At 49.0% G+C, this 26276-nt stretch overlaps 1 protein-coding gene across 3 annotated transcripts in view; it reads left to right on the top strand.

Moving 5' to 3' along the window:
- MSRA (methionine sulfoxide reductase A) overlaps nucleotides 1–22560 on the top strand; it is a 369657-nt gene extending 347097 nt beyond the window's left edge. For all 3 annotated transcript variants that reach the window (XM_040235213.1, XM_040235066.1, XM_040235294.1), the window contains one exon: nucleotides 21787–22560. In XM_040235213.1, coding sequence (XP_040091147.1) covers nucleotides 21787–21944 — 158 coding nt within the window. In that variant the 3' untranslated portion in view covers nucleotides 21945–22560. The remainder of the gene's footprint in view (nucleotides 1–21786) is intronic.
- Nucleotides 22561–26276: the final 3716 nt, after the last annotated feature.

Raw genomic sequence — 26276 nt, 5'->3', positions numbered from 1 at the left:
AGTCATGTCCGACTCCTTGCAACCCCGTGAACTGCAGCATGCCAGACTCCTCTGTCCTTCACCATCTCCCAGAGTTTGCCCAAGTTCATGTCCATTGAGTCAGTGATGCCATCCAACCATCTCATCCTCTTCTGCAATGAATCAGCTAAGACATAACAGACTTAAAGGTATGTTCGGTAGGGGAGTGCATAAATCACTTTGGAAAGCTTTTTGGTGAAAAGTGATCGTAGTAAAGGTTTTCATTTCATCTTACTGAAGTTCCCTTGATGTACCTGAAAGAAGATGCTTCAGAGGACTCAGCCCCAGACCAAGTCCCCGTCTGATATTCCTCACCCCAGCTCCTGGCTCACTGCAGCCCCCCGACACAGAGGGGACGTCTCCCTGCCAAAGAGCTGGGAGAGTGGAGTGTCACGGCTCTCCCTCGCAGGCAGAGAGGCAGAGACCCTCGCGTGGGGGTCTCGCGCTCACAGCCCCAGGGGAGAGTCGCCCCCAGAAGTTCTCTCTTCCCGACAGGAATCCTGAATGCGTTTTTCCCTCGGCCCCCGCGACAAGCGACAGTCACACCCAGTGCTGGGGAGGAAGGACACTGGTGCTCCTTCTGTCCCGCCTGCGCAAGGAAGCGAGGGGAAGCGCGGGGTGCCATCACATTCCCTCCGAACTGGGACGGCCTTCAAAGTGAGCAGTTGGCGCTTCCGCGGGGACAGGCCGCGCTCCCTGCGATCAGCCGCCGGGGTGGGGCCGCTCCCCCTCCTCACCTCCGATCTGCCGTCTGCAGCTGTTTCCGACAGGTGCTTGGGCTCTGCGCGGCAGATGGTGACCAAAATGGGCCGCTTGGCAGGGCCTACCGCACGCCGCCCTCTGCCACACGCTGATGTGTGTACAGACACATGTCCAAGCGCGGCTTTGTCCCAAAGGACCGCCTGGGGGTCCAGGTGACGCCAGAGGGCTCATTCCAGAGGACACCCTTGGTCCCTGGGCCCTTCCCCCCCACCTGAGACCCTTGGTGTTTGGCCACCAGACTGGAAACGGCCCGGGACCACCCCCAGACACCACTCTCTCCCTCCCGCACTCAGCGGCCAAGTGAGGCCTCACTGGTGTGTTTGCCCAGCGCTGCCTCCTTCCCCAGGGCGCCCCGCGAGGCTTCGGGCTCAGCCTGATGAGACCCACGGAGGCCAGGCTGCAGCGCCCGCATTGCAGGACTTCAGAGCAGAGGCCGCGCCCCCAGCTGCTCCTCCCGTCTGTATCCCAGAGCGCAGTCCTGTGGACATAGGCTGGGGACACCCCCAAATGCACTCGGAGTGTCATCTTTGTCAAACAGCAGGATGCGTCTGTGCCCTGGTGCCGGGGACAAAACACACAGCCCACCGTCAGGAGAGAGCCAGGGGCAGTGAGCGGCAGGCGCTTCCCAGGCCCCTTCTGCACCTGAGTGGAGAGCCGCCCACTGACAACGTGTCCCACCACCCACTCAGAGAAGCAGGGCCACCCCCAGCCCTCAGCGTTCCTGCCCATGGCCTCCAGGAGCCCCCCACACTGTGTTTGGGCTGCTCTTTCTAAACAGCTAAGCAGCCGAGGCAACCAGATGAGGTGACATCTGGCTTGAGACCGCTGCCAAGTCACTGCCGATCCATCCCTGGCAGGAAGGAGGTGAGCTCTTTGTGCCAGATTCTTAAAGAGAGAGAGAGAAAATAAAACTGTGTGTTCCATGCCCCACATTTTTTCTTCGTTTTATACCCTGACACCTCGGCTGTCACTTTTTCTTTCCCTGGTACTTGGGCGCCAAGGACCCAATATCCATTAACTGTTTAGAGCGGACACTTACCACCTGATGAAGACCAAAGCACTGGAGTAAATGATGAGAGTGGGGCTGGCATGGGGAGATTTAAAGGTGAATTCTGAGGGAAAGGCAGGGTGAAGAATCCGCCTGCCAGTGAAGGAGACACAGGAGATGTGGGTTCAATCCCTGGGTCAGAAAGATCCCCTGGAGGAGGAAATGGCAACCCACTCCAGTATTCTTGCCTGGAGAATCCCATGGACAGAGGAGCCCTGCAGGCTACAGTCCAGGGGGTCACACAGTCGGATACAATGGAGCGCACATGTGTGCGCACACACACACGTGAGCACACACGTACACCTGATGGCTAGTAAGGGACAGAGGGTGACAGAGGGCAGCCATCCACAGTGTTTGCCATGGGATGAAGGGCCCTGTCCCCTGCCTCTTTATGGTATGGAGGAGGAGTGTTAACAATTTCACCATATCCCGTTCTTTGTGGAGTGGCAGGAGCAGCCTGGTGCCTGAGGGCCAGGCTGGAACTGGAAACCAGATTCACCCATTTGTGTCAGGCAGGGCAGCTAGAGAAAGTCAAGCTGGCAGGCCAAGTATGGCACCGAACAGTCATGGTAGCTTGTCAGCTGTGTAACCTTGGGCAAGTTCCTTAACCTCTCTGAGCCTCTATCATCCATCTGGAAAATGAGACAGTTTGTGAATGTCCAGCAAACACCTCTACGAGGTGATATTCTCCTTTGTATTTTTAGAGATGAGGACTTTGAGGTACAGACAGGATAAGGGACCTGGCCAGGTCACGCAGGTAGTGGGGGTAGCCTGATAGGAAGTGAAAGGACAGAAAGGGGAGAGGTGGCATGGCGGTGCCCAGGAGCAGACAAGCTGGAACTTATCTCAGGAAGGCCACACAGCGGATCCGGACAGCAAAACCCAGGGTGTGTTGGCCCTCTCTCCTCCACACTGGCCACTAGATGTTGCTTACTTATATTCAAAGCACCCGCTTTTCCCTCTTGGCATCAGTTAAGCTGATGTCATACTCCCAAACACAAGAATGTGCTGTCTCTTTTCCGCACGTGAGCCGTGTCTCCCCTGCTCTGCGCTCGCTCCTTTGATTCGAGTCCTGCCTTTCACATGCCACATTTTCTTCGTGAGGTTGGTGAATGCAGCGGAGCCGTGTATTTCACAGTGTGAAGGTTGACATACCCTCGCCAGCCTTTCCTCAGCTCCCCTCAGCTCCAGATCAGGGCAGGGGATCCCGGCCTGAGTCAGCAGGCTGGGGCGGTGTGGGGAGCAGGGCAGAGGGCGTGCTATGATGACAATGCAGACAGAGGTTGGCGCTGGTGCCGCCTGGGAAGCGTTGACGACAGGGTGGACTCATGCTGCGTTCAGGACAAAGTGTCAGGGTTTGCTTGATGAGTGTGATTTGCTGGGAGACGTCAGCAAGGAGAGAGTTGGCAATGGCAATGAGAAGTAAAATTGGGGGGCTAGGCGGCTGCTTCTGTCGGGAATTCAGAGAGAGTGAGCAGGAGAAGACGAACGACCTTGGGAGACAGAACAGAAAGACTCCAGTTTGGGGTGTGGTGTGTCTGAAGCCCTGGGAGGGTGCGTGGCGGGATTCAGTAAGCAAGAGAAGGGTCTGGCTCCCCCAGAGCACGGCACGTGAGTCGTCCTTGGTCTACACAGCACAGCACCTGGAGTGTAGGACGGTTTTGCATTTCTCTCAGAATTCTTGCACGCTCCTTGCACTTCTATTTTATGCCTTTTCTATCTCCTGTGGTGATTGCATTCTGAATCCAGATCCGATATTGATTCTGGCAGTTTTGCCAAGGATCCCTTAAATCTTTAAGCTACTCTGGCTATGCAGAGGTTCTTTGAGTAGATTAATGATTGTATAAAAAAGAGCCAATAGGTAACAAAAATTCTTTCTCCAAAACAGTGGACACACTGACAAGCTCTGTTTCGGGGGTGATCATGAGAGGAGCAGCGTGGCAGACAATCTGTGTCATCACAGGCAGGGAACTAGTTTAATGACAGGACTCAAAAGCCAGAGATAAATGGCCACGTCTCTGGGAGGAGAAGTATCAAAACCAAGGTTCTCAGGATCATAAAGATTCGACACAAATTGGACCAGTCCTAACTTACATCTTTGTAGTGATATTCAAAGGGGAATATATTTCTAAAAATCCAAGTGTTTTTTTTTTGTTTGTTGTTGTTGTTGTCAGTCAGTAAGACGTGTCTGACTCTTTGCAACTCCATGAACTATAGCACTCCAAGTTTCCCTGTCCTTCACCGTCTCCTGGAGTTCATTGAGTCAGTGATACCATTCAACCATTTCATCCTCTGTCACCCCCTTCTCTTGCCTTCAGTCTTTCCCAGCATCAGGGTCTTTTTTTCAGTTGAGTTGGCTCTTCCCATCAGGTGGCAAAAGTATTAGAGCTTCAGCATCAGTCTTTCCAATGAATATTGGAACTGATTTCCTTCAGGATTGACTGGTTTGATCTCCTTGTTATCCAGGGGACTCTCAAGAGTCTTCTCCAGCACCAAGGTTTTAGATGAAGTTAATTTCTTCCTTCATGTTGAAAACAGACAATATACATATTCTGCCATGGTATATTATCGATGGACCTGAAATACATTTTAGTTCCTAAGAGGGCAGGCACAGTGAGTGGTTAAGAGCAGGGACTCGAGAGTGGGACTGTCTGGGTTTGAATCCTGGTCCCTCCCTCTTCTCTGTGCTGAGTCCGAGGGGCTGTTATGAGGATGGCACGTGTAATGCATGCAGGATGGTGCCTTGCACAGGGTGAGGGCTCCAGGCATGTCAGCTCTCAGCCCCTTGTCATCTCTGCCCTGCCCCTTACATCCACGTTCTCTTCCTTGCCTGCCAGAAACACAGGATTTTCTGTAGGGTCTTCGTAGACTTTCATCAAGATATTTCTTCTTCGAGAAAATCAAAGGGAGAGAGACTATCCCCCGAGACCTGTGTCCAGGTTCTCCCCAGGAGGCACTGCCATTGTCCCACGGCAGTGCTCAACGCTCGGGCATCAACGGCGCCCCAGCACTCTGGTGCAGGAAGTCTGGTTCCTGGGCTGCCTCCCAAGTACAGAAAACCTATGTGACATGTAAAATGTGAAGTCACGCATCAGATGTGTCTGACAAGGAAAGGGTGAAACGAGACTTCAGTTAGTAGGCTCTGGTTTTCCCACCTCCTTCAGGCATAATCCTACCACTTTCCCCAACATACCGAGGGCTCAGAGAAAGATTATGTTGCTGTTGTTTAGTCGCTAAGTCGTGTCTGACTCTTTGCAACCCCATGGACGGCAGCACGCTCCCCAAAAGATCACAACATCTTCAAAGTAACTGAGAGCATATGAACGGTACTGCTGGGATGGAATGTGTAACCTCATCTGTTCCTCAAAGGGAGATCACTTCACCCCCATTTTGCAGAAGAGACGGCCAGGCCTCAAGGTCTCGTGGTTTGGTTGAGCCAAGAATAGAATTCAGACCCCTCTTGTCAGTCTCGTCTATATAAAGTGATCTACTTGAGAACCCCTGAGATATTATCAAGAAGTTTTGATGCTTGGGGATACAGAGTGCTGCTTTAAACACACAGCCTGTCGTCTCACCTCCAGGTAACACGGGCTCAGATCACCTTCACCGGAAAGCATGTGAGGTGATCTGAGGTGGCGTTACCCCACTGAAGTTGTATAATTAGCTTATGTTCCTGCCATCTTCTCTCAAGGGAGTTCCAGGTCTCCTACTGGTTCTAAGCCTTAAGGAAAATTAAAATTATGCTTCAGCAAAGAACACCCATAGCCTATTTTGGATTCTTTCTTTTTTTCTTATGCTTCTGTTTCTTTTCTCTCTCCTTCTCTCCCTTCCTTTCATCTTTTGAAAAAAAAAAAGAAAGAAAAAGAAAAACAATCCTGACTGTACTTCATTGCTAAGAAGCTTAAACAGCCTGAATAGAGTTTTCATTAATCCAGACCCCTCCGTCTTATCTCCACTCAGGTGTCATTTGTTCCTTTGTGATTGTGGTAGCAATTAGGAGCACTGAAGAGGCCAGGGTCCTCCTATGATGGCAGCTTAGAGGTTGAGATGCAGTTGCCGGAAGCCAGGAGACAGCGTAGGCTCATCACCTCCAGCTTCTGGACTGACAGTGTCACAAGGAAGAGCCTTTTGTGGGCCATCTTCCCATTTACTTGCCCTGTGTCAGCTTTAAGCCTTAGAGGAGACCAACAAAAGCTTCTTTTCTTTCTTTCTTTAGCATCATCATATATTCTCTGCCATGCGAGGCTGGAAGCAAAAGCATTAAAGTAAAATATATCCTAAATGCATTTCCTCTTAGAGCTTTTATTTTACTTCTAGTCCTATTTTTAGTTTCCTTTGATAATAATAATAAAAAAAAAAGCCCAATCATTTCATTCTTAGTCCTAGACAGTACAGTGCAAGGTTATACATATTGCAGCCCTGGGGAGAATTTCTGCTTGCAAGCTGGCCAGCCTGTTTGCAGTTGACAGATGTAACCTACTCCAGGGCAGAGAAAGTCTCAAGGGAGGTTTTAATTTCTTAATATTGAAATGAGCACAACTTTTATTGTCTTAATCAGTGAATAAAAAAACAATAAAATTGCTAAGTCTCATTTTTTCTTAAACTCAATGTAAGAGGATTTTAAGAAATTGCAATTGCTTTTTAAGTTACTGTTGAAAAGTTAATTTTCTCTGTGTTTGAGAAGATTCTTCCAGCAGTTCTGCAGATAGTCGTACCACAGTGATATGAAACATTCTTCCAAGCTTTTGCATGGATGCCACTCCTCAATAGGGAAAAGGTGTGTGCTAAGGTGTGCAGAGTGAGTGTACTTGTCTTTGAAGAGAACACGACTTCGCTTTCATCACGTTTCATGAGCTGAGGATCCAGGAGTATCCATTTAAAATTGCAGCAGAAATTTTTTAATGCGAACTGCATTTTTTCAGAATATATGCTACTTTTGGCAAGGGGCTCCATAGAGGAATATTTCTGACTATGAATAAAGAAAAGATTTTCTGATGGTAATTAGTAGCTTTTATAAAGTCATAATAAACGTGTTTCAACTGTTGGTCTGAACAAATAATTTTATACAAACAAAGCTGATTTATTATATGCAGTCATTTTTACATATTTCTTAACTTAATCCAACCTAAGACAAATTTCTTAAAAATGAAGGTTCACCAGTTGCTGGGACCATATGTGAGTCAGTTGTGGTTCCCTGGTACCTTGTACAGTCCCTTCAGAAGGACAGAATAGATGTTTCTTGCACTAAATTGAAAAAGAAAATTGCCTAAGGAGCTGTGTGTGTATATGTAGATATATATTTATAGAGAGAGATATAGATACCATATGCAAATAAAATATGAAACAGCACCTTACAGATAGAGAGCCAAGATGCTCAGTGGGAGCACAGCAGAGTTTCAGGGCAGAGGTTGTACACTTGAAATCAAAACTTAACTTTGGAATATATAAAGAATCCTCAAAACTCAACAACAGGAACAAATAAATCAGTTTAAAAACTGGGTAAAAGATTGGAACAGACACTTCACCACAGAAGATATACAGAAGGCAGACAAAAACATTAAAATATGCTTAATGTTATTGGTCATTAGGGAAATGCCAATTAGAACTGCACTGGAAGACTTCTAGCCACCAGTCAGGATGGCTAAATTAAAAAATAATGGCAGGACCAGGTGCTGACAAGATGCAGAGCAGTAGGACCTCTCGAACATTGCTGGCGGGAATGCAGAATGGTACGACCAGTCTGGAAAACCCTTTGGGACCTTCTCATCAAATTCACTGTACACTTGCCACGTGACCCAGCAGTCCCGCCCGCTCATAGGTTTTTACAATACCTAAGAGAATGCAGACCTATGTTAATACAAAGCCTATGCTCGAATGTTTGGAGCAGCATTACTTCTGATAGCACCGAACTGAAAATAACCCAGACGTCCTTCAGTTGTTGAATAGATGGCCAGATCGTGGTATGTATACATCTGAGAATGGCTTGCTCACTCACCTCTGGCTGACCTCAAAGCCCTACAAGAGGAGAGAGAGAGAGAAAAAAGGCAGAACTTAAAACTGCTGTCATGTTGAAGCTGTGTTTGCTCCAACACACACGCAGGGCCAAAGGGTAGACGTCTCGTCACTTCCCAACGTGTAAGGAACCCTGTGCCCAATCATTAAGTCTAAGAAGTCAATGAACAAACGAGCAGCAGCAGCAGCAGCAAGCCCAGAGCAAGGGCCATCCGATTTTGAGTTGCCACTATATTGATGTAAATGGCTAGTTTTCAGGAAAAAATTATGGGACAAAGGAACATGGAAGTAAGACTCACTAGACGAGGACTTTAAATTAGCTATTATAAATATGCTCAAAGGCCTAAGGAAACCATGAGTAAAGAATGAAAGGAGGACTTCCCTGCTGGCTCAGTGGTAAAGAATCCGCCTGCCAGTGCAGAAGACATGGGTTCGATTCCTGACCCAGGAGGATCCCACATACCTCGGAGCCACTAAGCCTGGGAACCACAGCTACTGAGCCTGTGCTCAGGAGAAACCACCACAGTGAGAAGCCTGTACATCTCTACCGGAGAATAGCCGCCCTGCTCATTGCAACTAGAGAAAAGTCCTCACGGCAATGGAGATCCAGCGCAGCCACAGCCAAATAAATATAATTTGGAAAAAAAAAAAAGATGAAAGGAAAATATAAGACCAGTGGTCACCAAATAAAGGATATTAACAAGGAGATAGAAATTATATTGAAAGGAGAACGAAATAGAAATTCAAAGGTATGATAACTTAAGCAGAAGAAGAAATCACTAAAGGGGTTGAGTTGGCAGAAGAGAGAATGAACAAATGAAGCTAAATTGATTGGAATTGTCCAGTCTGAAGAACAGAATTGAAAAATATTGGTCATGGCTGCACAGCTCTGAGACTATGCTAAAAACCACAGAGATGTCAACTTCAAAATGAATAAAAGGAAGCACAGTTTAGAAAAGGCTCAGGAACACACGATTCAAAGACAGACTGGCAGTGACCGGAGGATCATCTCCTAGTTAAATCCTCTTGCTTTACAGTTGGGGAAACAGGGGCCCAGGTGGGTGAGACCCGCTGCCCAGTGCCTGCGGTGTAATCTGCACAAATTTCTTTATGCATTTTACAGTTCTGGTGACCAGCCAGCCCAGCTGACCCTGGACTTTTCTAGTTTTAACACCGACAACCCCACAGTCTGAGGAGCCCCTGGTTGGTTGGTTGGTTAGTTGCTAAGTTGTATCCGACTCTTTGCAACCCCATGGACTGTAGCCCGCCAGGCTCCTCTGTCCATGGGATTCTCCAGACAAGAATACTGGAGTGGGTTGCCATTTCCTTCTCCTGGGGATCTTCCCGACCCAGGGATGGAACCCACGTCTCCTGCATTGACAGGTGGCTTCTTTACCACTGAGCTGTCAGGGAAGCCCAGAGACCCCTGGTCCTGGGCAAACCAGGGTGGTTGGCTGCACTGTCTGCAGTGCAAACTGGGATGAATACTCTTTCCTGTCACTCTGAATCCCTGAAATTCATGCATAAACGAGAAATGGTGGTATGCAGAAAAGTCCCCCTGCTTTGCTGAACTCAATATTCTAAACTTCAGCGGCTGGCATTTAGCTTTAAGTTCTTTTCTATTCAACCTTTCAGAATGAAGGATCTTTCCTTTTAATGAAATTTGCATTTCATCCACAAGGTAAAAGCCAGTGTCCTTGACTTCCCTGAAAAGTGACAAGTGGATGCTTTTGTAAACCAAACACTAAGGATATAACAAAAACAGAGGTTGCCGTTAATTGAGTTCAGCTATGAAAAAGCAGATGATAACCCTTAGAGATACATTCGGGAGAGAGAGAGAGAGAGATTCAGAGGAGAGACAGAAAGGAGAGGGAGAGAGATCCGTTTCCTGTAAAATGAAAAGCCATGAAAGGAAAACTCATATAGGAAAAGTCACTTGAATTCCTTTTTGAACCCAGCAGATTCAAAAGGAAAGAGAAACCAGCAGTCCTTGAATGTGTGATTGATGTCAGTGACCTCACAGGTGAAAGAGGAGAGTGAAAAAGCTGGCTTAAACTCAATATTCAAAAAACTAAGAACATGGCATCTGGTCTCATCGCTTCATGGCAAACGGGGGGAAGCGATGGAAACAGTAACAGACTTTATTTTCTTGGGCTCCAAAATCACTGCAGACGGTTACTGCAGCCATGAAGTTAAGAGACGCTTGCTGCTTGGAAGAAAAACTATGACAAACCTAGACAGCATATTAAAAAGCAGAGACATCACTTTGCTGACAAAGGTTTATATAATCAAAGCTATGGTTTTTCCAGTAGTCATGTACTGATGTGAGAGTTGGACCATAAAGAAGGCTGAGCACCAAAGAATTGATGCTTCTGAGCTGTGGTGTTGGAGAAGACTCTTGACAGTCCCTTGGACAGCAAGGAGATCAAACCACTCAATCCTAAAGGAGATCAACCCTGAATATTTATTGAAAGGACTGATGTTGAAGCTGAAGCTCCAATCCTTTGGCCACCTGATGCCAAGAGCCTACTCATCAGAAAAGACCCTGATGCTGGGAAAGATTGAAAGCAAGAGAAGAGGGTGACAGAGGATGAGATGGTTGGATGGCATCACTGACTCAATGGGCATGAGTTTGAGGAGACTCTGGGAGTTGGTGAAGGACAGGGAAGCCTGATGTGCTGCAGTCCTTGGGGTTGGAAAGAGTCGGACACGACTGAGCGAGTGAATGGCAACCTCATCGGTGGAGGAGGCACTGCAGAAAGCAGAGCCAGGGGGCGGGGGCAGATTTCAGCTACCCAGCTCTGGGCTCCTCCCTGGGGTTGCAGCCTGACTGCTCAACTCAGCCTTCCCTTCCCATGCCAGGGCTGCACCCAGTCCAACCTGCTGTGTGGCTCCTCCTTTCAATGCACAAGGTGAAGAAGAAGGAAGGAGCCAGGAAATGGTGCTTGGAATTTGTAAAGTGCAGGGTCGTGAGGATGATAATGGAGTTGTGGAAAAATGAATAGCCACCTCTTTCCCCCACCTTGGCTCAGTTTGCCCTGAAGCCACGGCTGCAGCCAGGCAGGTGAACCTGAGAGGCATCTGGCAGCTTTGCCTGGGCTCAGGTGAATCCCTTCATCCTGCAGCGTGTTCCTGCATGTCTCTGTGACCACTGGGCAGTGGATGGACAGAGAGTCTGTGGCTGAGTTACCTTAAACGGGAGCGAACGGAAAAAGGTAGACCATAAACTCGATGGCTCTGAAGGTCTCTTTCTCTGTCTGCTTTTTTAAAAGACGGTTTTAGAAAATATTTATTTATTTAATTGAATTGTGTGGGGTCTTAGTTGCAGCATGTGGGATCTTTAATTGTAGCATACAAGATCCAGTTCCCTGACCAGAGATTGAACCTGGGCCCCTGCACTGGAAGAGCGGAGGCTTAGCCACTGGACCACCAGCGACATCCCTCCCTCCCCCTGACCCCCGAATCTGCTTTTGTCTCTTCCTGCTGTTCAGCTGAGTCCTGTTCAGATTCCTCCTGCCCCAGCCAGGCCCTCCAGCACCCGTCACATAAACTTCATGACCCCTCCTTCCATGCACTTGGAGCAGACCCATCACTGTGCTCTCAACAGTGGTCATAAGATTCCTACGTCAGCCTCCACTCCTTCAGGAACCCTTTCGCAGTGGGTTGGTTTTGCCCTCCTCCACGGCCGCAGTAGACTCTGCACCTCTAGTATTCCAGCACGTTCTTCCCTCTGTCTTCACATGTGTGTATGATCCATCCCCGCTAGCAGAACCCTGCCCTCTCGATGGTGGATGGTGGTCCTCCGCACTCCCAGCCTGTGGGTGGGGCTCCCACCTTGTCACCATGAGGGGTGTTAACCACTGCTCCGCACCCCCAGGCTATCCTATCCTCGTCCCTGTCTAAACCATAAACTCCTTGAACTCAGGGAACTTTTCCTCCTCAGTCCTGCCTCGCCAACATCCACTACCTACACAGAGGGCACTTAAGAGTGCAATTGCTCTCATGCCTGTCACGATTCCCGCTCTAGAGATTGTCTTGTTCACCTCTCTGTTCCCAATGCCTAGCACAGTCCACCACACCACGATCGCTGAAATTAGTTTATTAAATGAAATTGGAGAGTTTCAAAAACTTTATTTGCAGGAAAGTCACATGATGGGCTTGCGTGTCTGTCTTCCTGGAGCTTTCAGCCTCACACCCCAGACCAGGGAAGAGCAGGGTCCCTGATAGAGGAAATGAAATATCCTGTGGGGACTCCGCTCCAGGTGGTCACTGGCCTCACACCAGGGCCAGCTGCAGCAGTGCTGGCTGCTGTGGCAGAGTGAAAGTGAAACTGTTAGTCGCTCATGCATGTCCAACTCTTTGGGACCACATGGACTGTAGCCCCCAGGCTCCACCATCCATGGGATTCTCCAGCCAAGAGTACTGGAGTGGGTTGCCATGCCCTCTAGCTCACGCTGGTGCTGGAGGGCTTGTGCCCACAAATGACAAGGGTCCCTTCCACTTGCACCCTAGTGATCAGAGCAAGTCACATGGGCAACTTGACATCAGGAGTGACACTGATAACCGTGAACACAGTCTGCCAAGCTTGTCCGCTAGAGTCGACGTTTTCAAGTCTATGCACGTGGATCCCCTGGACAGGATTTTAAGACTCAGATCCTGATTCAGTAGGTCTGGGGAGGCGGCCGGATTTTGCACTTCTCACCGTTGTCGACACTCTGAGGGCCAAGGGGAAAGCTCTGAATCCTTCCTGGTGAGACTGAACTCCTTCCCGACAACCCACCTCTGCAGAGACTGAACTCAGCGCTCTCGGTTTGTGTCGCAAACCAAGAAGAACCTCCTTGCCAATCAGAAGACACTCGTGGTTCACCTCGAGGGCGAGGCGGGCAGAGAGGACTAGATAACGAAACCACAAACGGCGTGAGCCAACTGCGAAGTCTGGAGGAGAGAGCACAAGGATGGGGCAGCTGTTCTAAGAAGCCAGAGTCCTTCGATCTGGAGGCCACGATTTGCATAAGCAGGTTTGGCACGTGGGCCGAATTAGGTCTAATTGTGCCACCTCTTGGTCGCCTGTGGGTCCCTTAGCTTCCCGGAGCCCGGAAGGGTCAGGGCAGCTCTGACCGGGTTTCATGAAGGCTTCAGCCCCGTGGGGCATCCTCCTTCTCCGTGGCGCGTCGCTGCTGCCCCAGGATCTTCCACTTGCCCTTGCAGGTGCTGACGGTCACTGATGGATGGGGGTGTCCGCGGTTCCAGGACCTGGAGCCCCTGTCACTCCAGGGTCCTCTCTGATGTTGGGGGCGGTCAGCCTGCCCCCTCCTCCTTGTGCATGAAGCTGAACCACTGTTGGCAAGGGCGCACCTTCTCCGGTGTACCTGCGCTTGTGCGGTGCTGAACCGCAAACACGCATGCCTCTGCTCAGCTCAGAAGAGACGGTGTTTTTCTTCATAGTTCAGTTCAGTTTAGTTCAGTCGCTCAGTCGTGTCCGACACTTTGCGACCCCATGAATTGCAGCATGCCAGGCCTCCCTGTCCATCACCAACTCCTGGAGTTCACTCAGACTCACGTCCATCGAGTCAATGATGCCATCCAGCCATCTCATCCTCTGTCGTCCCCTTCTCCTCCTGCCCCCAATCCCTCCCAGCATCAGTCTTTTCCAATGAGTCAACTGTTCGCATGAGGTGGCCAAAGTACTGGAGTTTCAGCTTCAGCATCATTCCCTCCAAAGAAATCCCAGGACTGATCTTCAGAATGGACTGGTTGGATCTCCTTGCAGTCCAAGGGTCTCTGAAGAGTAGTTTTATTTAAAAGCCGTGCCAGTCACTTTACATCCTTTCACCCAAAGTTTTGATTGATGGCAATCTGGCCAGCCCGAAGCTGCTGGTGGAATAAAACTGCTGACTTGGGCATGGCTTTAACTGAGCTTATTAAACGTGCATGGTGTGTGTGCGCGCACGTGTGTGCAGGATGAAAACAGCACAGGATTCGATGGAATGAGATCTGGAAGAAACTGAAGGGCTCTCCGTTCAGAAAAGGAAAGTAGGAACTGAGGAGGGGCTGTGCCTGTACATGCTCCTTGCCGCCACTAGAGGGCGGAGTTCAGGCCGGCCTCTGCGTCTCCTAGGTCCCGCCCGGAGCCTTTTTCTCTATCTAAGGCAGAGCTGACTGGCCTTAGGCAGCAGTCTCTGGTTGATTTGTTAAAAGCCCGCCCCTAATTTCCTGTGAGCTCAGTATCAAAAACTGGATTTCACTTCTAGGACACTAATTTCTTCCCATGAAAATATCTTTTGATAACATGAAACACACTTACATGTTCCAAATAATTACATCAAAACCGAACACATGGCTGAATTCCTTTGGTGGGTGGAGGAGGTGGGGTTTGCTTGGATCAGGCTTCACGAGGCTTTAAAACATATGCATCTGATGAGGTTTGAACTGCAGGTACCTTCTTCCCTTCCTGGTAACTTTCTCACTGGCAACAGAGCCATTTCTCACTGGGTCTTTAAACTGTGATTGAAATTAAGATGCACCTAAAAATGGTTAAGATGGAGAACTTGAAGTTATGTGGATTTTACCACAATTAAAAAAAAAAATAAGTGAGATGACCAAGAAATATGTTGCACGGTTTTGAGTCACAAGGATGTGAGCAGGGTTGGGGGGGTGTGATCCAGGTTTGGGTGCCTAGGTCTCTTTGGAGATTTTAAAATAACTCCTAAGGGGTTGGGGGTAGCACCTTCATCGGACTGAAGTATTCTTGCAGCGGTGCTGGAAATAGGGGACGGGTTCTCATCTGAATCAACCCTGAATACTCTTTGGAAGGAGTATTTCAAAATACTGAAGCTGAAGCTGCAATACTTTGGCTGAAGCTGAAGCTACAATACTGTGGCCACCTGATTCAGCTAACAGCTGGCTCACTGGAAAATACCCTGATGGTGGGAAAGATTGAGAGGAGGACGAGAAGGGGGAGACAGAAAATGAGATGGCATCACTGATTCAATGGATATGAACTTGGGCAAACTCCGAGAGATGGCGAGGGACAGGGAAGCCTGGCGTGCTGCAGTCCATGGAATCGAAGAGAGTCAGACACAACTTCCCGACTGAACAATAACAGGTTCTCGTCAGAGCTCAGCTCTGAGTGGCTGTGGACAAGCCTCCTCTCTCCCTGGGCTTTACTGTCCTCCACTGAGAAATAACAGAAATAACTGTTTCCTCTTCGTGGGCTGGAGTGTGGAGAAGCCCTCTGGAGACACAGTACAGGGGCCTGGGACTGAGGCTGCTGCTTTGCCTGGTGTCCGCCCTGGTCAGGCCCCGCCTGTGGGTCCTCCAGGCGGGCATTCAGGGCGGCGTCAGAGTCTGTCTTCCCCTCACAGTAGGCCAAGTAGCCCCAGACACTGGGAGAATCAAAGCTGACAGTGAGCTCGTTAGCAGGTTGCAGAAGCAGAGTGGTCTTGTATTCACTCATTTTGTTGAAAGAAAGGCTTCCTGCCGGCAGCCCTGGAAAGATAGGTCCGGCCCAGGACAGTCCCACAGGCGGAACACGCCCCGCCACCTCCTCTGCAGGCTGGGGCCGGAGCCGCCCGCTAGGGGCAGGGAGCTCTGCCCAGCTCTGTGAGCACCGCCCGCAACCTCTTTTTCCTGCCCCCCAGAGACGGGCAGCACAGCCATAGAAGTAGGGCGTGCGTGGGAGGGAGTGGAGGTGGAGGCCTGCCTACCGAGGGCAAGATGGTGGGCTCCTTTCCCCCAGGCTGGGCGTTGATGGGAAAGTGGGCCAGGCCTGCCACAAAGTCAGCACGTGCCAGGGTGCCAGGTGCCATCTCCACCTGACCTTGGATGCTCAGAGCACACTTACTATGCTCTAGGGTGCGTGTGTGTGTGTCTGTGTGTGTGTCCATATGTTGGTGTGTGTCTCTGTGCGTTTGTGTATCTGTGTGTGCGTCTCTGTGTGTGTGCATGTGTGTATGTGTCCGTGTGTGTGTGCACCCCTCCAGTATGTGTGTGTGCACGCCTCTCCAGTGTGTGTCTGTGTGTGTGCACGTATGTGTGTGTGTCCGTGTGTGCGTACGTGTGTGTGTGTACCCCTTGGAGGACGGTAGGCCCTGGGAGGGGCCAGGGCAGTGACTTGTTCTTGTTAAGGGTGCAACTGAGGAAGCAGAGGGTCAGGGCTCTGGGAAGGAGGGAAACCAGGGACGAGGCAGGGTTTCTCGTTTTCCTACTTCCTCTGTCTTTTCATCCAATATCTTTTGTGCAGTTTTGTCCTCACTCCCCAGTTTCAGATGGAGGTTGAGGATAGCCCTGTGCTAAGTGAGGCTTCAGCCCAGAGGCCGCTGGCCCAGTGCACGGGGGTGACCTGCACCCTAGAGCAGATGTGGCCAGGATATCCTAGTCTAACGGGACGTGCAGGAGGGCAGCATGCGGTTCTGGTCTCCGGTGGGCTTTCATCGCCATTTAGTCTCAGGCTCTCCTCTCAGATGAGAGTGTGGTGTCTGCCATCTTGTGGCGGAGCTTGGTACTGCCGGCCCCCGCCCCACACCTCCTCCCTGCGGCTCCTGAAGGCCTCTGCTCTCTGGGTGGTGGTGGGTAAGGGTCGCGCAGAGCCTGGCCAATAAGCGCTCATTGCCGCCGGCTCCCTGCCTCTGGGAAATGAAGCTTCTGGAGAAGGCGGCTGTGAGCTCCAGGGCCTTATGAAGGATGTCCTTGTTTGTACCAGGAGGATGGCCGTTTGTGAGAGAGAGGGGTCCATGCTGAGCGGGTGGTGAGTGAGGAGGTGACCCACAGAGAGGATGAGCCAGGGTGGGGAGTGAGCGGGGACAGCCTGGGTCTGAGATTCTCAGATCTCAGAGCAAGCCGACTCTCATCCAGAGCGGTCCATCGTGGCCTCGGCGGGGAAAGGTGTCAGGTCAGAATTTAAGATCACCTTGGCACGTGGGGACTCGTGTCGGAGCTTAGGATCTCCTGAGTGGGGACCAGGGGCCCCGCATCAAAATCTGGCCATTGTGGCTGAGCTTCAGACTGGCGAGGGTGTGAACTCTGCTGGTAAGTCAGGGACCCTCAGAGTCCAACCTTCGATTTGGTACTTGGCTCTGGCTACAGGAGACAGGACATTAGTATCAACATCTGAAGTCAGTCTGAGAAGCTCTCTGGTTCTCTGAACTTGGGCCAGGCTTGTCAGGTCCCAGCCCCACATCTTTCTCTTTCACAAGCTCTTAAGTGGCGCCCGGAGCACAGCACGCACCCCAGAGTGTTCCCTGGCCACAGCCACCTCATGTTGCAAAGCCAGCCGCCCATCAGTGGTCCTTCACAGGCAACCCTTAGTGACCGTGGAAATAAATGCCTGGCACCACACACGGTGGGTGGGGCACCACTGTGCTTTCCACGCACGATGAGGCCACTCTTGACTCGAAGTCTGACCAGGATGGTTAACCAGTACCCTGGTCTTGATGCACAGGGAGGTTTTGCTTCCTGCAAACAGTTCTGGCACCAAAGGCCAAGTTCACTGGCTGGGGTTCATCACAGAAACAGAACATGTTTGAGATATCTTAAGGGGGGTAGTTTTACAAAGAGAATTTGGTGCCTCCAGAATAATCTGAAAGGCTGTTGGAGTGAAGGTCAGGGAACAGCACCTCTGGAACTGGGGATGCCAAAAAGCGACAGAAATTGCTAGAATCACTGTGATGACTGTAATTGTCCTCAGCACAAGAGCCCATGGTTCTCAGGAGGGGCTGACGGAGCCCAGGTCTGCTCTGTGCCCGCTCCTGTGCCCATCCTCACAGCTGTACCTGGTGGGTGGCAGCTTCTCCTTGGATTTACCTGCCAGGGGCTGCACGCACATCTCCCACTGGTGGGCTCTAGACTGGGGCCGCTGGCGGCAGAATCTGGGAAATGCAGCTCCCCGACTTGCAGCCACGGCTTCCCTGGTGGTAAAGAATCTGTATGCTAATACAGGATGCCTGAGTTCAATTCCTGGGTTGGGAAGATCCCTGGAGAAAGGAATGGCAACCCACTCTGGTATTCTTGTCTGGAGGATCCCGTGGACAGAGGAGCCTGGCGGGGTACAGTCCATAGGGTCACAAAGAGTCAGACACGACTGAGCGACTAACACTTTCATTTTCACTTTCAACTTGCAGCCTGTGCAATAGCAGGGCAAGCTGAGGACATCAGGGGCCAAAGTGCAGTTCTGTACACCCACTTAAATACCGACAATAGTACTAGTTACTTCCGTCAGATGGCTGTTGTGAAGCTGAAATTAACACAGAGTGTGGCACGTGGTAAACCCTCGATAATTGCTTGTTTACAAAAGATTGTCCCAAAGTCAGAATGGCTCCCCATTTTCCTTTCTAGCCCTTATAAGGAAACTGCCTGCATCTGAGCTGTGGGGTCCAAACCTCAAGCCTTGCTGAGGCCCCTTCCATTAATCCTGCACCTGCCTGTCATCAGATCCTCTGTTGGCCTCATTCTGGCTCAGAGGACTGGCAGGAGATCCAGCAGAAAGGTAAAGGCTCTCAGGGAAGAATGGATCAGTGACTCATGCATGCTTGCTAAGTCGCCTCAGTTCAGTTCAGTTCAGTCGCTCAGTCATGTCCGATTCTTTGAGACCCCATGAATCGCAGCACGCCAGGTCTCCCTATCCATCAACAACTCCCGGAGTTCACCCAAACTCATGTGCATCAAGTCAGTGATGCCATCCAGCCATCTCATCCTCTGTCGTCCCCTTCTTCTCCTGCCCCCAATCCCTCCCAGCATCAGGGTCTTTTCCAATGAGTCAACTCTTCGCATGAGGTGGCCAGAGTACTGGAGTTTCAGCCTCAGCATCAGTCTTTCCAGTGAACACCCAGGACTGGTCTCCTGTAGGATGGACTGGTTGGATCTCCTTGCAGTGCAAGGGACTCTCAAGAGTCTTCTCCAACACCACAGTTCAAAAGTGTCAATTCTTCGGTGCTCAGCTTTCTTCACAGTCCAACTCTCACATCCATACATGACCACAGGAAAAACCATAGCCTTGACTAGATGGACCTTTGTTGGCAAAGTAATGTCTCTGCTTTTCAATATGCTATCTAGGTTGGTCATAACTTTTCTTCCAAGGAGTAAGCGTCTTTTAATTTCATGGCTGCAGTCACCATCTGCAGTGATTTTGGAGCCCCCAAAAATAAAGTCTGACACTGTTTCCGTTTCCCCATCTATTTCCCATGAAGTGATGGGACCAGATGCCATGATCTTAGTTTTCTGAATGTTGAGCTTTAAACCAACTTTTTCATTCTCCTCTTTCACTTTCATCAAGGGGCTTTTTAGTTCCTCTTCACTTTCTGCCATAAGGGTGGTGTCATCTGAGGTTATTGAGATTTCTCCCGGCAATCTTGATTCCAGCTTGTGCTTCCTCCAGCCCAGCGTTTCTCATGATGTACTCTGCATAGAAGTTAAATAAGCAGGGTGACAATATACAGCCTTGACGTACTCCTTTTCCTATTTGGAACCAGTCTGTTGTTCCCTGTCCAGTTCTAACTGTTGCTTCCTGACTTGCATATAGGTTTCTCAAGAGGCAAGTCAGGTGGTCTGGTATTCCCATCTCTTTCAGAATTTTCCACAGTTTATTGTGATCCACACAGTCAAAGGCTTTGGCATAGTCACTAAAGCAGAAATAGATGTTTTTTCTGGAACTCTCTTGCTTTTTCGATGATCCAGCAGATGTTGGCAATTTGATCTCTGGTTCCTCTGCCTTTTCTAAAACCAGCTTGAACACCTGGAAGTTCACAGTTCACGTATTGCTGAAGCCTGGCTTAGAGAATTTTGAGTGTTACTTTACTAGTGTGTGAGATGAGTGCAATTGTGCAGTAGTTTGAGCATTCTTTGGTATTGCCTTTCTTAGGGATTGGAATGAAAATTGACCTTTTCCAGTCCTGTGGCCACTGTTGAGTTTTCCAAATTTGCTGGCATGCTGAGAGCAGCCATTTTCACAGCATCATCTTTCAGGATTTGAAACAGCTCAACTGGAATTCCATCACCTCCACTAGCTTTGTTCGTAGTGATGCTTTCTAAGGCCCACTTGACTTCACATTCCAGAATGTCTGGCTCTAGGTGAGTGATCACACCATTGTGATTATCTGAGTCGTGAAGCTCTTTTTTGTACAGTTCTTCTGTGTATTCTTGCCACCTCTTCTTAATATCTTCTGCTTCTATTGGGTCCATACCATTTCTGTCCTTTATCAAGCCCATCTTTGCATGAAATGTTCCCTTGGTATCTCTAATTTTCTTGAGGAGCTCTCTAGTCTTTCCCATTCTGTTGTTTTCCTCTATTTCTTTGCATTGATCACTGAGAAAGCCTTTTTTTTTTTTAATCTCTCCTTGCTATTCTTTGGAACTCTGCATTCAGATGCTTATATCTTTCCTTTTCTCCTTTGCTTTTCCCTTCTCTTCGTTTCACAGCTGTTTCTCAGACAGCCATTTTGCTTTTTTGCATTTCTTTTTCTTGGGGATGGTCTTGATCCTTGTCTCCCATAAAATGTCACGAACCCCCATCCATAGTTCATCAGGCACTCTGTCTCTCGGATCTAGTCCCTTAAATCTATTTCTCACTTTCACTGTATAATCATAAGGGATTTAATTTAGGTCATACCTGAATGATCTAGTGGTTTTCCCTATTTTCTTCAATTTCAGTCTGAATTTGGCAATAAGGAGTTCATGATCTGAGCCACAGTCAGCTCCCAGTCTTGTTTTTGCTGACTGTATAGAGCTTCTCCATCTTTGACTGCAAAGAATATAATCAGTCTGATTTCAGTGGTGACCATCGCTTCAGTTGTGTCCAACCCTGGGCAACGCTATGGCCCGTAACCCGCCAGGCTCCTCTGTCCATGGGATTCTCCAGGCAAGAATACTGGAGTGGGTTGCCATGCCCCCCTCCAGGGGATCTTCCCAACCCAGGGGCCGAACCTGCGTCTCCTGCATTGCAGGAGGATTCTTTACCGTCTGAGCCACCAGGGAAGCCCTTCAGGGACTCATGCCAAAAATTAAATTGGATTTCCCGTGCTGGGCTAATTCGACAACTTCATCTTAAATGGACCAACAACAGTCAAATCCTGATCTTGTTCCTCCTAAAGACACAAGCTGGAATTCTGCCTCGCACCCCCGTCTAAAATGGAATGTGTGAACCCAGGTCACGTCTCTGTGGCCTTGAGCTCAGAGACCCCAAGCAGGCTGTACCAAGAAAGAACTAGGGCACAGCTGAAATCCAGAAGGGAGAGGAAACAGGCGGAGATCCACGGGGAACAATGTCTATTTCTTAATCCGTCTCCTGCCCCAAATAGCTGGGCTCTCCTCCCCCACTGGTGTTTACTGTGTTCCTCTCCCTGGCAGCAGGTGTCACCAGCCTTAAACTGGGTCACAGAGGGTGCCAAGGAGCCAACCAGGCCCTCAGGCCACAACCTCCCCTGACTTCACTCCCTGGGCTCCAGACTGGAGGGGCAGAGCCCAGACTCCAGGTGGCCCCTGCCCTGCAGGGCATCCTGGCGGGGTCCCTGCTGCCCAGAGCCAGAACCAGCGAGGGGGGCATGCTCTGTCCATCCCGTGCGGGGGCAGAGGGGCCACACTGCCACCCCCTCCCACTGCAGCCGCAGTGAGTCCCCTCAGGGACCCCTCCTCCCCAGGACAGCCAGAGGGCCCACACAAGGGCTCCGGACACCCTGAGGGCAGAGCTAGTATAGAGGATAGAGTGTAAATTTCAGAATCAGAAAACAAACAAATGATACCCCAGACTTGAAACCCCACACCCCTGAGACACAGGGAGGGAGATGTTTGCTTGCTCAGGATAACTCAGCAGGGAAGTGGCTGAGGGCAGGCCCCGAGCACCCACCGCTGTTCACCACCCCCCCGTGGCCACGTGTCTGCCCCTCCCGTCCCGCCCCCCCCCCCCCTCCTTCCCAAGATCCCGGCATCTGGTCCTGATGGCACCTGTCTCTCCACAGGTTCTGTCGGAGCATGGTTTCGGCCTGATCACCACGGACATCCGGGAGGGACAGACCTTTTACTATGCGGAAGATTACCACCAGCAGTACCTGAGCAAGAACCCCGACGGGTACTGCGGCCTCGGGGGCACCGGAGTATCTTGTCCCCTGGGTATTAAAAAGTAATTTCTCCCCACGTGGTCAGCCCTCGAGGTCAGAGCAAAAATGCTTCCAACAAATCGGGGACTTCTTTTGTGGTTCACGCCAGGGATTTTTTGTAGTGCACAAAGATATTCATAAAAATCTGGTTTATTAAGGGGTAATTTTCATGAAGTGCCATGGCAAGTTGATAACATGTAATTTATTTTCTAATAAGTTATGGTGGGAGGAGCCCACGGTGAAAATTTTTGGATCATTTGATGTCTGAATGAGGATGATGAATAATCAGTGTTCACCTTTTTTGTGCTTGGGTGCCTGCCCTGGACGTCAGGGAACCAAGCTGGCAGAATAGTTGGGAGGGGAGAGGTCAGGGCTTCCTTCCCCACATCCAGCCCCTCTCAAAAGCCCTCCTGCCCTTCAGTGCCTTAAAATTTGCAGACGTTTATAGCCTCGATGAATCGTTCCCTGAAATACTTTGCTCAACTGATCCTGTACATGTATAAGGGGCTTTCTCTCTCTTTTTCGCCCTCCTCATGGCAGGGAAAAGCTATGAGTTCGCTTGATAAATTTTAATGCTTTGCTCACAGCTATGACATATGCTTGTTCTAATAAAGGTCTACAGTCTGCTAATACAAACTGATGTCTCATCTGTCTTTTGCTTGTTTAGGTAGGATACTTCTAAGTGTTATAAGATAAATTTTAGAGCTCTCAAAGGCTAAGTATCATTCCCCCCCCCCCCCGAATGGGAAATCTGACTGCAATCTTTAGAAAACATGTACAGCTCTAGCTCCATGCAACTTTAGTAATAATAGCTGTTTTCCATCCGGCTGTTATAGTCGTCACATCAGGGGCTAGTCCAGGCAAAGAACAGACTCATGGAATCCCTGCCCTTAAGAGTCTTTGTATTGAGGACAAGGGGTGGAGGACACATGCAATAAACAGGTAAACCCGTGAATAAGTAAGATAATTTCTGGTCCTCACCAACGATAGGGAGATGGCAAATCCGATAAGCTAGTAAGTCGGGCCTGGGGGCTGTGGGGCTGTGTTTGGAGCTGTTTTAGCTAGGCGGGTCAGGGGAGGTGGGGCCATGTAAGTTGAGGACTGAATATTCTGAAAGAAGCAAAGAAGTGAACACACAGGTTGGGGCGGAGAACAGCTTCTGGGGTCAGGAGGTGGATGAAGAAATACAACACGGTTCCCCTTGGATAGAAGCCGAAAGACCAGGAAGTATACGTGGCCCAAGGCAGGGGGACATTTGTGGTGTTTGAGAGCAAAGAAGCCAATGGGGCTGGAATGGTTGTGAATGAGGACGGTATTAGGGAGAAGTATCCCAGAGATATAGGAAAAGCCAGACCATGCTGAGTCTTCTAAAGACATGTTAATAAGATTAAAAAGTTGTATTCTAATCTGTCCTTCCCCTACCCGCCTTCCCCTTTGGTAACCGTAAATTTGTTTTCTATGTCTGGGGTCCGTTTCTGTTTTGTAAACAAGTTCATTTAGATTCCACATACCAGTGATATCATATGGTATTTGTCTTTCTACCGAGTACGATAATCTCCAGGTCCATCCATGCTGCTGCAAATAGCATTTCATTCTTTTTTGTGGCTGAGTGATATTCTGTTGTGTATGCATGTACCACATCTCCCGTATCCATTCATCCGTCAGTGGACATTTAGGTTGCTTCCATGTCTTGGCTATTGTAAATAGTGCTGTTATAGACATACAGGTGCATCTATCTTTTTGAATTTAGAGGTTTCTCCAGATTTGTGCCCAGGAGTGGGATTTCTGGGTCATATGGTCACTCTATGTTTAATTTTCTTAAGGAACTTCCATAATATTCTCCATAGTGGCTTCACCAATTTAATTCCCACCAACAATGTGGGAGAGTTCCCTTTTCTCCACACCCTCTCCAGCATTTGTTATTTGTAGACATTTTAATAATGGCCATTCTGACTGGTTAAAACCAATTCCTCACTGTAGTTTTGATTTGCATTTCTCTACTAATGAGTGATGTTGAACATCTTTTCATGTGCCTGTTGGCCATCTGTATGTCATCTTTGAAGAAATATCTATTTAGGTCTTCTATCCATGATTAGACCGACAAGGGCTTAATTTCCAAATAGCTCATGAAACTCAATAACAAAAAAGCAAACAACCCAATGAGCTGTGTGTTTCTCTCCCACCTCCTCTCTAGGACATTTCTGTGTCAGTGACGCGCTGATCCTAAATCTCAGCGTAGTTACTCATGGTCTCTGAGAGCCAGAAGCAGCATTTACTGGGGCCCTGAACCAAGTGGAGGCAAAGGAAGGTAAAGGGCAGGGACCTTTCTGGAGACCAAGTCCATAGGTCTCAGGGATGAGCTACGAGCGAAGGAAGCATGGAGTTGAAATGTTTCTCCACGCAGGAGCAAAAGAAATGGAAAATGAAAGAAGCTATAGAAGAGACCTGATTGTGAGAGGGAAAAAGAACAAGCTTTCGATTTCAGAGATCCTTGGACCACTCTCCATGGAAAAATGCTCCATCCAAACTCTTGGAGAGGGCTCAGGGTCAAGTTGGTAATCTGCCTCCAACTCCGAGGGGAGCCACAGGCCTCTGAGTGGGTCCTGGTTGTATTTTAAGCACTGCTATAGGGTAGATGATTGGGGCTTCCCAGGTGGTGCAAAGAATCCCCCTGCCAATGTGGGAGATGCAGGGAACGTGAGTTTGATCCCTGGGTGAGGAAGATCCCCTGGAGGAGGAAATGGCAACCGGCTCCAGTATTCTTGCATGGAAAATTCCATGGAGAGAGGGGCCTGGTGGGCTACAGTCCATGGGGTCACAAAGAGTCAGACACGACTGAGCATCTGAGCACGCACACACACGTATAGGTATCTGATTATTTCAGGCACGGCTAATTGTATCAGAATCCCTCCTGGCAACCTGCAACCCACCCTTGAACTTGCTTCAAAGGCTGAGAAGGACACTTGGTTTTGAGCCAATGCAGTATTTAATCATGGGGATAATAGAAACATCAGAAAATACAGTACCAAGATGGCCCAGGGTGATAGAAGCAAACTGTACCCAGAGTCTGACTCATGCTTGTAGGGCCTTTTGGACAGCTTGGTCTTCATCTCAATCCACGACAGGTAACTAGACACCTGCGTGTACACTCCAGGCTGTTTCTTCTGGCCGCAGCCCACTCCCCAGCTGACGATGCCCAGTTGGTACCATTTGCTTTTCCTGGTTTTTTTCTGGCAAACCAGAGGCCCCCCACTGTCACCCTAGGAAAGAAAAGTTGTTTGGACGTGGAAGGTGTGGCAGCAGGTTGCTCTTACAGCCTATTGAGGGGTGAGCATCTGGCACAAAGCACACGGTGTCATTGGATGGGTGGATGCTTTTAATTTTGATTTGACTCTCCAACCATGACTATGCTCCCAGCTCTTCAACTCTCAGAAAAGGGAGCAAGCCATTTAGTCAAAAGCAATGGCGATGAATGACAATTTGGTCAAAAAAGTAAATATCCACCCTCATCGTCCAGTCACATGCATTCATTTTGATGTACCAAGAAGTGGTTTCCAAATTTGTTTTGCCTCTAAGCACTTTTTGGTTTTTCAGAATTCTTCCAGTTTCCCCAGGAAAAGCTTCATTTTGCTCTGAGTTGTTCACAATAGCAAAAAGGAAAAACCCAAACCAAAAACCCATTATGCTTTACAATACGTCATTGGTTTAAGACAACAGGCATATACACTATATATTCAGAAGGCAGAAAGTACAAAAATCGTGTTAAAATGTTAGATTGTGGCTTAAAACATCAAATTTTCAACAATTTACCAATCTTAAAGCATCATGAAAGAGATTGCCCAAACAAGCCCAGGTGGAGCAGACATGATTAACATGAAAATGAAGGAACACACAAACTTTCATGCCCCCAAAGCTTTTGGAACATTTTACAATTTCTATTAAAGAATCATGCATCTTGATAAAAAAATCAGAAAACTGAGATATGGAAAAAGAACATAAAGAATACTCCTAATAATATTAATAAGTAAATTTATATATAAGAATGGACACAATTGTGTATGAAAGGTAAGATATAGTTAATACTTTGACAGTGATTTCTCTGGGAGTGAAAAGCAGAACAATTATAAACAATTATAAAAGGCGAACTTCCTCTTCACTGTGCACCTTTCTCTACCCCTGGCATTTTCTTTATGTATGCTCAAATAAATAAGTGAAATAAAAACACTGGTAATTGCAGCCATGCAGAGGCAGCTCCTTAGTCCAGTGTAACTTTCTGCATCCTCCTGTTTGCAAATACACAGACACGTTATTATTATTTTATAGAAATAGGATCCAGCAGCACATAGCGTCTC

The sequence above is a fragment of the Oryx dammah genome, unplaced genomic scaffold (genome assembly GCF_014754425.2).
Source record: "Oryx dammah isolate SB20612 unplaced genomic scaffold, SCBI_Odam_1.1 HiC_scaffold_1, whole genome shotgun sequence".
Classification (NCBI taxonomy): Eukaryota; Metazoa; Chordata; class Mammalia; order Artiodactyla; family Bovidae; genus Oryx; species Oryx dammah.
Note: the sequence above shows the minus strand (reverse complement) of the source record. Positions and strands in the feature narration are given on the sequence as shown.